Source organism: Theropithecus gelada, chromosome 11, assembly GCF_003255815.1.
Source record: "Theropithecus gelada isolate Dixy chromosome 11, Tgel_1.0, whole genome shotgun sequence".
Classification (NCBI taxonomy): domain Eukaryota; kingdom Metazoa; phylum Chordata; class Mammalia; order Primates; family Cercopithecidae; genus Theropithecus; species Theropithecus gelada.
Genome location: NC_037679.1, coordinates 95509489 through 95523696, shown reverse-complemented (window position 1 = coordinate 95523696; position 14208 = coordinate 95509489). Strand labels below are relative to the sequence as shown.

At 35.1% G+C, this 14208-nt stretch overlaps 1 protein-coding gene across 1 annotated transcript in view; it reads right to left on the bottom strand.

Annotated features, from left to right (window-relative positions):
• LOC112634992 (pregnancy zone protein-like) overlaps positions 1-14208 on the bottom strand; it is a 74222-nt gene that overhangs the window by 41735 nt on the left and 18279 nt on the right. Inside the window, exons 14-17 of the mRNA XM_025402871.1 lie at positions 10825-10967; positions 7720-7869; positions 4023-4187; positions 2036-2123 (exon numbers count right to left, since the gene is read on the bottom strand). Coding sequence (XP_025258656.1) covers positions 2036-2123; positions 4023-4187; positions 7720-7869; positions 10825-10967 — 546 coding nt within the window. The remainder of the gene's footprint in view (positions 1-2035; positions 2124-4022; positions 4188-7719; positions 7870-10824; positions 10968-14208) is intronic.

Sequence of the window (14208 nt, the reverse complement as noted above, 5' to 3'; positions counted from 1 at the left end):
AATAAAAATTTACCCTCTAGAGTAGAATGGCTATTTTCAGGATGTGTTTCCCAAAATTATGTAAACAGAAAGTGTAATATATAATAAAACATCATGAAGGCTAAGACAAATAAATAAGATCTGTTAAGGCGGGAGTTAGTTAGCTTGATAAAAAAGAAATTGATATTACAGAGATCAGAAGCTACACATATATATAAGATATATATCATCTTAATATATTGTTAATATTATCTTAAATATCTTTATTATAATAGTATTCTATAATATATCTTCTGATCTCTGGGGCATCACTTTCTTAAGATAATTATATATGTGTGTAATGTGTGTAATTATAAATACATATATGATATATATAAAATAATAGATGTGCTCTTTTAAAACCTTAAATGCAATAATCTTATGAACTCTGGAAGTAGTGACTATGTTTGAGAAATAAGTGACTTGAGAAAAGCAGTGTTTAAGGGAATGTGGGATAGAGGGAGGTAAAGAAAAGCTGGAGGCAAGGAAGGTAAATTAGAATGGTTTTTCAGTAATCTAGCTTTGAAATAATGACAGACAAAGTGATGTAACTGAAAATGAGAAGGAAAAAATGGATAAGCAACAAATACCAAAAGAAAAATTTGCATAGAATATTATAGAATATTTGGGGTCAGAGTGTAATGATGTACTGTGAGTTTTCAGGTTTTCTGAATCATACCTTTGTTTCCATTGATCTGTTTTCTCTTAGGGTTAAAAAGAAAATACACACTTAGTGAAATGAAAGTGAATTAATCATGCTTTTCGGTTTCTTTTTTTTAAACAAACATGCCATTAAAGGAATCATGATTTTTTTTTCCCTTTTACAATCACAATACCTCAGTGAGTTTGGTGTTGTCATTCTGACTTCAGATTTAAAGAAATTGAGCCTCTGAAAGGTTAAGTGAGTCTGCAAATTTCCAAAGTCACAGAGTCATAGCAGAGAGGAGTGTGATGAAAAATTGTCCCTTTGTTCTTAAAACAGTGTTCTTTTTTCACTATACAGGATTTTTTTTTTTTTTTCTGGGGAGGAAATATCCTTAATGACTCCTTTGTTTCCAACTAGAATGTTACTCCTTGCCTTCCCAGACAATGCATCTGCTGTATTAAAATGTGTTTATTCCTTTTTTTTTTTTAAACACTTTTTACTGCCATCCTCATTTTTTATTACAAAGTAAATTGGGTAGACATTCAAGCACGCAGAGAAAATTTTCTCTATGTCTGATGGCAGTAGAAAAGAATTTTGAGTTAGGCCCTTTTCAACTTTTCCTCATTTCCAGGTATACTTGAAACACACAAAGGGACTATGCAGAGGTAGTGTATCTGCCAAAAGTTGCATTACTCTCTTTTTGCTCAATATTACATAAATCACTTCACTTTCCATAAGAACATATGACAGAGACAGTTAATATGCACATGAGCCTTCCCATTTCTCAGCCTCTTTTGCATTTAGGGCAGGAACATGGGCGGAAGTGATGTAAACCATTCCTACTCCTGGCTTTAAGAGTCACATGCAACCTGCTTCCCCATAGGTATGACCCTGAAAGCCACGTTGGCGATGGCAGAGTCACCAGAGGAAGGTAGACTGGTTCTCTCTGACTCACTGTTTGGCACGGAGCTGTTCTGGAGAGCGTCTGAACTCACAAGTAGATTTTGTATGAGCAAAAACCAAACTATTATATGCTTACCCACTGAGATGTGGGAGTTTGTTTGTTACTACCATTTAATCTAATTCTGACTAATTCAGGTATCGAATCCACCATGGATAAGGAAGATCTAAAATGGCAAGACTATTAAAAGCAAAAACAAAAAGGTAGTTGATTTTGATGTCAAAGAGAAAATAACAATAATTGCTTAAAAATCCTCTATTTGAGGAAAAAATATTATTTGGGGCTAACTTACCAAGAAGTTGCTGCAGTCTCAAGATCCAATACTTAGAAAAATAGCTTTTCACCTTAAACCAACCCAATAAAGCACAATTTTTCTTCTATTTTGTCAGACAAATAAATCGCACCCTTACCTCCTATTATGCTGGCACGCAATCTTCGTGGTAGACACAAAGGTGGCTTATGGATTTTTGAGTTGGTAAAAATATCTAATCCTATGGCCTGAAAAAAATTAATTGTTAAAGTATAGTGGCAATCCAATATTGAGACTCTAAGTAATTTCTTGAATTTGTATTGTACTTTCACTATTATGTTACATATAGCTCATAGGCTCATCATGAAAATTACACATAATAAGGACAGCTATTTATAAATACAAAAACAGAGTCATAGAAGGTCAAGTTCATTAAGCTATTGAGTGAACAGGAGTGGGAATTCAAACCTGTTTCTGATTCTTATTTTTAAATATTTTCTGGTATACTCTAATGCTCCTTAATTTTTTTTTGCATCCTTAAAACGGAGTATTTTAGACTTCTTTTTCTGCATGAAACAAATATCCATGTCTATGTATGCATATAGAGAGCTCTCCTTATGGCTTTATTGCAGAGAGAATTTTTTTGCTTATTTCTTGTCATTTTAAATGGAAGGTTTGCATATTGGAGGTTGTTCTTTACAATCTTAGTAAACTCTGTTTTGTTTATGTTTTACCAGAAGATATGGCTTTTCCTGAATATCTATGCTTAACTCATTTCTGTTGTCCTTTCCTCTTTTTTTTATCAGTTTCTTTTAATTGTCTCAAATGTCTGCATCTAAAACCCACATTCAGATGCCCACAGTTGTCTACAGTCCACCTGTTTCCGTCTTCCCGCTTCTTCAATGTTAGTCACAGATAAATATTATTTGCTGTTTTATCTCAGAGTATTTGGGAAACTGTGGGACACTTGAGCACACTTGTCAATGGGGGTTGCGTACGCAACAGAAAGAAATAAACCAGAAATAAATGTTTAGAGATTAAACAACTAGTTAATAAACCAAGAAGTATTCTTTTCATCCTTCTACCATCTGATTTATGATTCCAGAAGGTCCAGAAGAGAGAGATTTAAATGGCTTTCAGCTAAGCTGTAGGCCTCTATCAGATGAATGACATATTTTCCTGATGGTATGATGAAAGTTTTTAGTGCTTTTTGATAGTGATAAGATTTAATTTCACATCCTGAATAATTCTGCTCAGTTAATACTAAATAATTACATTTTTAAGACATCTTGACATTTCTAATACAAGTTTTGTTAATCTTTTCTTAATGAAAGACAACTTTAAGTTTTCCTGGAATTTTATTGCCTTGTGAGGACTAAAGTTTTGCACTTTATGTATTCAATCCTGTATTCATTCAACAAGCTTTTTTTGTTTTTTGTTTTTTTCTGAGACGGACTTTCGCTCTGTCGCCCAGGCTGGAGTGCAGTGTTGCAATCTCGGCTCACTGCAAGCTCCGCCTCCCAGGTTCACGCCATTCTCCTGCCTCAGTCTCCCAAGTACCTGGGACTACAGGCGCCCACCATTGCACCCGGATAATTTTCTTTTGTATTTTTAGTGGAGACGGAGTTTCACCGTGTTAGCCAGGATGGTCTCGATCTCCTGACCTCGTGATCTGCCTGCCTCGGCCTCCCAAAGGATTACAGGTGTGAGCCACAGCGCCTGGACTCATTCAGCCAGTGTTTATTGTGCAAATGACTGAGATGGTGGCCACCAACAAGGTGCTCACCTTTTCGAGAGTGTCAGACACATTGTGGAAAATATTTTGTTTTGGTTTCCTCACATATTGGAATGCCCAAGAGTCACTGAGAGGGGAATATGATGGTGGTAAGCAGCTTTGGGATCCATTTGGTTAAGGATTGGGGCCTAAAAGTAAACCACTTGCTGTTTAAGGTGGTAGAGAAATTCATGTGTGAACATCTGTATGTCCACAAAGTTCTCTGTCTCTGAGATTTCAATATTTTTCTGTTAGTTATCATTCTGTTAGAGGGAGGGGAGAAAAGATCCTAGAGCTTAGAAGTGCATTGTTTCTCCATCTAAACAGAGACGTAGAAATCAATTTTTGTTATGCTTTAGGAAAAAAAAATTACCATGAAGGTACTGTAAATGTCATCGCCCTCTAGGACTTGCTTTGGTGTGGAAGTGATTCCTCTGTGACTTGTGTCTTTTGCAGTGTTGCACTTTTCATCATATTCATCCGCAGGACCTCCAACTCTAAAGGTAAATGGACTCTTCACTGGTAGCAAGTTATAGACCTGCAACATTGAGAGAACAAAGAAAATCTCTTTCTTTTAAACAAATTTTAAAATGTGATAATGTCCCACAGGCGATTTAAAAGATTTTGGTGTTTATTCAACATGCCCATGCTTACATTATGAAAAGCAACACAGAGAATCATGGAGTGATACCAAAGGTCATGGATTCTAATTCTTTTGTTGTGCAAAAGAAAGTAATATATAGAGTGATGAAACGAATTGATCAAAATCTCAAAATTCATTTTGGTTGAGTAAAAATAAAACAGTCTCTATTTCCCAGAAAAAAAAAATGCCTACTTGTAAAAGAAAGTAGAAAATATGGACGTCAGAGCCACGTAATGAAAAAATAAAAACCACTCACAGCCCTCTCACCTAAAATAATCCCCGTAAATACTTGATTCATTTCCTTTTTTCATTTCATATGATTAAGGCTGTATCGAGTTTTCTTTTTAGTCTACCATATTAGGACCAAGTTTAGCTTAAGAAAAATCCAAGTGCAGGGACAACTGAGAAATAATTCAATTCCACTTTGGTTTTGCCCAGAGCCTAGTGTAAGGCCACCTGCTCAGCTATATGGTGTTCAGGCCATTAAACACACCTGCAGACCTTCTAATGTGGCTTCTGTCACTTGTCGTCTTGCTACTGTAATAACTTAGTAACTGTTCTTGTGCTTTCATTCTTGCTCCCAGACTCTTAGCAGCAAATATGATCTTTTTAGTAGATTCATCTCAATTGTCCACTCTCCTGTGTAAATCTCCTCATGGATTTACCATTGCATTTACTATCAACTCCAAACTCCACACCAAGTAAACAGAGCCTGCCATGATCTTCCTAGTTTTTCATCCTACCTGCAGCCTCTATCATCCTCCCCTCTCACTGTTACATATTAGGTGATTACCTTTTCCTTTTCAGTACACTCCGAATTCATTCTGACTCAAAATCTTTGGCATGCAGCTTCCATTTTTTGTAAACTTGCTCTGTCCTCTCCACTATTCTCCAATGTAAAAATTTCAAAATTACTCAACTATTTCAAAACTTTCTCAGCACCTTTATTCTTGATGTCAATACTCTGTTTACTCTTTTCATAGTATTTATAAAAATCTGGAATTATATATTTATATGTTTTTGTTGCTTGCTTATTTGTTTTTATATCTCACAAGGTTATAAATCAAAATTGTAAAAGACCAAATCTGGATTGTCCATCATTAATAATCCTGGTCTCAAAACAAAGTCCATCTTATAGTCAAGATGCAGTAAATATTTCTTAAATAAATAAGTGAACCATGAAGCCAATAAAATATAGGGCTATTCTGAAATTGCTTCATTGCAAGAGACATTTTTAAAGACAACATTGAACGGAAACTCTCTTTTGTCCACACTTAAAACCAGGGAGTGAGTGTCTGGATTTTAAGAAAAGCATAAAATTTTTGCATAATTTCTTGAAATTATATTAGTGGTGGGTTAGGAAGTGGATTTAAAAGAAAAGAAATTAGAATCGAATTCCTCCTTTAAAATGCATTGTTTTTATCATCAATTTCTTATTATTGCCTTATTTCTCAAGTGGAATAGGTCATATGCTCAGGGAATGTTTATTATTGGAACAATTTAACCTACCAGTTTGTTATTTTGTTCACTTTCCTGTAGAAACGCTAACCCTATTTTTAATATATCCTAGTTGTGTTTTCTTCATCATAATATTAAATTAATAATACCCTTCTCAAATAATTATTATTTATTTACTCACTCATTTAAAATGTTTCAATCTTCTATTGTACATAAGATTCTGTGCTAGGCAAGATGATAGAGTCAAGACCTATCAGTATGTGTCTTCAAGAGACCCATCTCATGTGCAAAGACACACATAGGCTAAAAATAAAGGAGTGGTGGAAAATTTACCAAACAAAGAGAAAACAGAAAAAAGCAGAGGTCATAATCCTAGTTTCTAATAAAACAAACTTTAAACCAACAAAGATGAAAAAAGACAAGGGCATTACATAATGGTAAAGGGTTCAATTCAACAAGAAGAGCTAACTACCTAAATATATATGCACCCAATACAGGAGCACCTAGTTTCATAAAGCAAGTTCTTAGAGAATTACAAAGAGACTTAGACTCCCACACAATAATATGGGAGAGTTTAACACTCCACTGACAATATTAGACAGATCATCAAGACAGAAAATTAACAAAGATATTCAGGACCTGAACTCAGCTCTGGATCAAGTGGACCTGATAGATATCTACAGAACCCTCCATCAAAAAACTTCTTCGTTTCTGCCTTAATTTCATTATTTACCCAGGAGTCATTCAGGAGCAGATTATTCAATTTGCATGTAATTGTGTGGTTTTGAGTGAGTTTCTTAATCTTGAGTTCTAATTTGATTGCGCTGTGGTCTGAGAGACTGTTTGTTATTATGTCAGTTCTTTTGCATTTGCTGAGGAAGGTTTTACTTCCAATTACGTGATCGATTTTAGAGTAAGTGCTATGTGGTGATGAGAAGAACTGAAATCATAACAGTCTTTCACCATCTCACACCAGTCAGAATGGTGATTATTAAAAAGGCAAGAAACAACAGATGGGGGTGAGGTTGGAGAGAAAAAGGCACACTTTTACAAAGTTGGTGGGAATGCAAATTAGTTCAACCACTGTGGAAGACAGTGTGGCGATTCCTCAAAGATCTAGAAGCAGAAATACCATTTGATCCAGCAATCTCATTACTGGGTATATACCCAAAGGAATAGAAATCATTCTATTATAAATGTTCATTGCAGCACTATTCACAATAGCAAAGACATGGAATCAACCTAAATGCCCATCAATGATCGACTGGATAAAGAAAATGAGGTACATATACACCATGGAATACTCTGCAGTCATAAAAAATGAGATCATGTTCTTTGCAGGGACATGGATGGAGCTGGAAGCCGTTATCCTCAGCAAACTAACGCTGGAACGGAAAATCAAACACTGAATGTTCTCACTTATAAGTGGGAGCTGAATGCTGAGAACACATTAATACATGGCATGGAACAACCCACATTGGGGCCTGTTGGGGTAGGAGCAGGGGGAGGGACAGCATCAAGAAGAATAGCTAATGGATGCTGGGCTTAATACCTATGTATTATCTTTGTTCACTGATGACATGATCCTATATCTAGAAAACCCCTAGATAGGTGATGGGTTGATCTGTGCAGCAAATCACCATGGCAAATGTTTACCTATGTGACAAACCTGTACATCTGGCACATGTACCCCAGAACTTAAAATAAAAGTTAAAAAAAAAGATTCTGTGCCAGGCATAGCACAGATTGTTTTGGCAAGCAAGATTGCTCCCTCAGTGAGAATATAACAGAGAATACAATGAGATAAAGTCTGTAAAGTACTTTATGCAATTTCTGCTTGTTGTGGAACTACATCATGCCTCTTACTCTGAAGAACTTGTTTTTTGCAAACATTTTTGGAACTTTAACTTCCAAAAATGATCTTATCATGTGAGCATTTCATGATCTCCAAGGCTGGAATGGGACTCACAGATTGAGGTGAGAGCTCAGCTTCCGGCTTCATGAGCAGCACACTCTGGTCTACAGCACGGAGGGCACAGAGGGAGAGGGGCGTGGCTGTCACTTTCAGGTGGGTGTTTGAGGCTGGCAGGCTCTGAGCTGAGGAGAATCTCAAAGTTACCTGTAAAGAGGATATGATTAAAGCAGACACTTTTATAATTATTACAGTAACCAGCCTTCCTTCTACTCCAGGCTAAGGGTAGTCTTTTCTATACTTCCTTTCTCTTTATTCATCTTAGAGCAGGATTAAGAGATGAACAGCCTAGGAACTACCAATTCAGTGTCTCTGGAACAACCTGGAAATGTGATGTCAGTTAACTCAGGTTTTCTATTCCTTACATAACTGGTGAAATATCAATTGACTTTAATCATATAGAAATAAAACGCTGCATTGAACTGAAAACACACGTACAAGAAAGATGCATACCTTGCTATTACTGACCTATCTCTGTGCAGTGTTCTTGTGATGACTGTGTGTCATTTGCATGGTGATGTGAAAAATCACATTTCACCCCTAGGACCAGTCAACAGAAGTCTCCTCCAGTTGGCAGTCTCAGTCATCTGAAATTCTAAAGCAGTGTGGGACTGCGCATCATGATTGGGGATTTATTGGTCCATTTAATAAAATAAATATCTAATATACAGCCTAAGAGTTCATTGGTTCAGGCAATTTAAACAATGGTGAATAAAGGACAACAGGAAATTGTGCAGAATCTTCCCAAAGATTTGATTCTACTCTGGCCAAAAAAATTAATTGGTAAGTAAATCTATTAGTTCCTTCTGTTGATATAGACATTTCTTGAGTAGAATCTGAGTTATACAGTAGTAGCATCAGGTAACTTCCTCGACTCTTGGACTGAAAACTGATTTGTATTGGAATGAAATATCAATATGTTTAGCTAAATAACATCTGACTTATGTTGCTAAATTTCACTATGACAATCCAGCTTTGTGGTCTACTGAATTAATACAGCAGTTTGGAATCACTTATCAGAAGACATATATGAAAAAAATCAGTGACTGTTTATCTTCAAGATGCAGTAGTATTCATCTTTCTAATTCAATATACTATGAAAACATTGCTTATGGAGAATCTCTTTGAAATATATTTGTTATTTTTAGAAAATTTAAGTTCATTAAAATATGTTAGTGACTGTCCATGTCAAAAGAACAAGTAATTTGGGATTATAATAAACTAAAAACACTATTAACAAGAAGTGGACATGTTAGAAAATAGAAAATGTTTTACTGATATGAAATGTAACTTTAAGGCATATTTCAAAGCAATCTGTACCTCATATATTATTACCAATGTTATTCTTAAGGAATAATTATATCCAGTTGAGTATAACAAATGATTCCAACTATTACATAATATTTAATGTGTACACTAAATCTGTTGTTTTTAAGTGAAGAAATAAGTATATGAAGTTTGAACCCTACAACTTAAAGTATAATAATAATAAATAAATTAAAAAAAAATTTCTAGTAATCAAAAAAAAAGAAAAAGAAAACTATTTTTCTCTGTTTCAGCAAAGATTGAAAAAAATTTTAAATGTATCATTTTGCAAGGATGCATGTCTGACTTGGGATCTTTCCTCACATCCTCAGTGTACTATTTATTTGCTCACCATCCCGCCAAGATGTCTCATTTTTAGGGTGCTTAATTTGTAATTTTAATAGATCTACTGTTTTTCTAATTTTTGTGGTAGTCAACTTTCTTCTGAATCTTCTTATGAATCTTTGTTCATGTTATTTTTTACAGCGGATCTTCAGTTCCAATCAATGATGATTTAAAAGGTATTTAACATGAAGTGATTGATTATAATGTCCATGGGCTTTTGCTTCTATGGTGAAGTTGTATACTGTTGCACAGGGACTGTCACAGGTTTTGCAAAATCAGAAGTGTTTTTCAGACTGGAGTCCAGGGAGAAAGTCACTTTTCTGCCAATTCTGTTTTATAATACTTCTCTCATTTCCAGAGTGTGAAGAGGATACTGACCCACCCAAAAGAGACCCCACAGAGAGAATGAATAAGATGTGCTGAAAGCCGGAGCATAACTTGGCCATTCCGAGATTTAACAACCAACTAACTACCCATCATTAACAGTAAAGGTACTGAAGCATGAAGGAGTCTCTTCCCAGTGGGTATGAAACACACAGAAATGCAAATAGAACAGACACTATGCTTCTTGGACACATCATCCAGGTTTAATAGCACTCTTTAGTAAGGTGGAATTAAAGGTTTACATCAGAATCCACTGTGTATTTTTCTTATTTCACTGTATATTTAAAACAAGATAACCTAAATATAGGTCTCAGGGCAGAAATGTTCACTTGCTATAAACACATTTTGTTGTAATCTCCACAAAGCCCATGTTAAAAAAAAAAAAAAAAAATTCCTTCCAGGTTTATTTGAAAACAGGCATTTGAAGTAGGCAGCTCTTATCTGATTGCTAACGTTAGGATTATGCTGCCAGAGTAGTGAAAATCAGATAAACAGCACCAAATTCTGTTGGAATAAAGCATACTCGTATCTCAGTGAGCTTCACATGGCAGCTCTGCATTCCTTAAATAAAAAATATGCCATTTGAACCTATGTTAAATTTTTGTGCTACCATTATTTTTAAAGTGTCCAGGCTGTTTCTCATCTGTTCTATATTATCAAGCTCAGTTTAAACTCATGACAACTTACTGGTGTCTGTAGCGGTACATGGAAGTGTGCCAGTCTCTGATGGGGTACAATTGGCACAGCCTTATGAGGCATCATTTTTAATCGAAAATATTAGCAACAAAAGATTTTAAAATTAAAACTATTAAAGGTTTATAGATGACTTGATTTTAAAATTCATATGAATTTTATAACAAAACAAGAGACTTTTTAAAAACTGTGTTTATGATTGCCTATTTTGGATGTCAGCACTAGACCTCTCAGTGTGACATCACTCTCCGCCTTTAGAAGTAGTTGGGAGAAATGTTTTAGGAGCACCGTATGGCTATCTTCCTTATTACCTTCTTTTCCACACATCACCATGGGAGAAGAATAAAAGGACTAGTCTTAAACAAAACAACCCACCTTGTTGGCAAAACAATTTTCAATCTCAAGCTTGTCGGCGTCTGCAACAATTTCTCCATTAGGTAAAACAGTGTAAACAAGCAGGTGAGCACGAGGAGCGGAGTCTGATTCCACTCGAAAGGAGAAGGAAAACACTCCTTTCACTGGAGAATTGAAAAAGAAGAACAAGTCCAGTATCATATATTAGAAACAGATTTATTTTTTTTTTTTTTTTTTTGAGACGGAGTCTCGCTCTGTCCCCCAGGCTGGAGTGCAGTGGCCGGATCTCAGCTCACCGCAAGCTCCTGCCTCAGCCTCCCGAGTAGCTGGGACTACAGACGCTGCCACCTCGCCCGGCTAGTGTTTTGTATTTTTTTTAGTAGAGACGGGGTTTCACCGTGTTAGCCAGGATGGTCTCGATCTCCTGACCTCGTGATCCGCCCATCTCGGCCTCCCAAAGTGCTGGGATTACAGGCTTGAGCCACCGTGCCCGGCCAGCAACAGAATTATCAATTTTATTTTTTAAAAAGGCATTTCCAACTATGGACTTTATTTACATTTGGAGCACACTGAAGTAAGAAAAGACCTGCATTTATACCACTGTGCAGGTAGTAGTGTTCAATAGATATATGCTGAGCTAATGACGTTTTCCCTTAAAATGACATTTCCTTAATCCTTAACATGAGCTAATGACAGTTTTCCTGTATCAGGTTTAATTGTTCATTTCCTCTGCTTAAGAAGCAAAAAGACATTTAACACATGTCTCTATTTCTAAATTGAAATATATTATTCAGAAAGCAGTCAAGAGAGAAGAAAGAGAACTTCTAGACACTTTTGGTTATAATTCTTGTGTGTGTAAGGGCAACATAAAGAAGGCAACACAGTTTTTTCCTTCAGGTCATTTATAATACAGCAGGGATACAGACACAAATCACATAAAAAGCCTTGTGAGCCTTTGATTTTTATCATAGAATTCTGTGTGTTCATCTTAGTGGTTGTCCTCTGTGTGAACTACATAGTGCTTATGTAACCTTCCACTTGATTTTTTTCATAAATGTTCTAAGTTTGATCTTTGTAGCATAAAATTATTCTTTAAAAATTGTACCCTTCCCGTATCTATAAAAGATTTGAGGGCAGCTTTCATGAAAATACAGAGGAACAGCACGGTCAAAATTTGAAACAGTAAGATGAAAGCCGAATGAACGTGGAATTCTGGAGCAGGGTTAAACATTTCAGGAGTTAATTTTATTAGGAAGCTGCAACAAAGTGGTTATTATACTAGAGTACTTAAGTTTTTTATTGAGTTTCCAAAATGTCAAAGTCAAAACAACCATTTACATAGCTGTCATTAAATAAAATGAAGTATATTTTTTCTTAAAGAGAGAGACACTTCTTCTCTCCACCCCACCACCTTAGGACTCAATCCATACAGGATTTAAACTCCACTGCAGAAACAAACTTTGAAGATACTGCTTTGTTAGGCAGTAACTTTTTCTTACGTTATTAGAGACAACCTTACCTGCTCTAAAAAAATCAGTACAATGTCCAATAACATAAAATCAAGGATTAAATGGAAATTTAGAGTCAGTGTTTCATATTTGAATGAATGTATTCAAATTTTGTGTTTTATTTCAAGCAGAAAGAAAACAATCAGTAAGAGATTATATAGACCTAAGAGATGTTACAGACCTAAGAAGGACCTCTGGTGAGCGGGGTCTTAGAGTGTGGGTATTACATCCTTATCATGACCTTAGAAGCCTCTTTCTGGCTCAAAAAGACTGGGAGAAAGTCTATGAAAAAAGGGTTTTCATCTAGAAGTAGAGTTACAGGAAATTTATTAAGAGGCTAATCTGGAGCTCAAAAAATTACAAACAAACATTAATATTTTTAAATCATACTTAAATTCATAATTAATTAAAAAGGCATTTTAGGCTGGGTGTGGTGGCTCAGGCCTGTAATCCCAGCACTTTGGGAGGCTGAGGCGGGTGGATCACAAGGTCAGGAGATCAAGACCATCCTGGCTAACACGGTGAAACCCCGTCTCTACTAAAAATACAAAAAATTAGTTGGGCGTGGTGGCGGGCACCTGTAGTCCCCACTACTCAGGAGGCTGAGGCAGGAGAATGGCGTGAACCTGGGAGGCAGAACTTGCAATGAACCGAGATGGCGCCACTGCACTCCAGCCTGGGCCACAGAGCAAGATTCCATTTCGAAAAAAAATAAAAGAAAATTATTTCAATTAAACTTTACACGACTATTTAAAGGAAAAGTTGTAAATAGTTGAGTTAGCTGACTAATTAAAAATCAATTTTTATTTGAAAATTTATTTGAGCTCTGTTAATAAAAGTTGCTTCAGTCAGTGATAGCTCCTAAATATTCAATTTTGTTTCAAAATTTGAAACAAACAAACAAAAAGAAGTCTATTATTTCTTTATCAGATTTAACTTGGGGACAACAGGTAACAAGTAAATAGGCCATCTGTACTTATCTTTTGTAAAAAATATATTTTTTTACTTATCTTTTTATGAAATGTTAAGCATTCTTCCTAAGATAACAGGAATTAAGAGATATTTGTGATTCAAGGAAATAAAGAAGAAAAGTGTGATCTTAAGATAGAGAAATTCTATTAACCCAGTTGACCTCAAAGACATTCAGAGAACACTCCACTTAACAGCAGCAGAATACGCATTCTAACATTTACCAAGATAGACCATATTTTCTGAGCTATAAAATATCTCCATAAATTTAAAAGAATTAAAGTCATACAATCATAAAGTCATTAAATTAGAAATCAGTAACAGAAAGATCTCTAAAATAGCTCCCATTTAGAAATTAAATAACACACTTCTGAATAACTCATCGTTCAAAGAAGAAATCAAAAAGGAAAGTAGAAAATATTTTGAACTGGTTCAAATGAAAGTATCACATGTAAATATTATGGGATGCAACTAAAGTATTATTAACAGGAAAATGTGTAACACTAAACCCTTGTATTGGAAAAGAAGAAAGGTCTCAATCAATGACTCTGGCATCCTCATGAAGAAAGTATAGAAAGAAGACTAAATTAAAATCAATCTTTTACTGATGAAGATCAGTGGATACCAATGACATAAAAAAAAAACAGAGAGAAAATCAATTAAACAAAAAACTAGCTGTTTGAAATGATCAATACAATTGAGAAGCTTCTAGCCAAACTGATCAAAAGAAGACATAAATTATAAGTATCTTGAATGAAAGAGGTTCTATCACTATAGAAATTCAGATATTTTAAAACTATAAAAGAATATTATGGACTATTTTATGTAAATAAATTAGACTGTTTAGAAAAATAGACAAGATTTTAAATGACATACACAACCAAAAATTTACTAAAGTAGTTGCAAACTTAAATTGCACTTCATTAAA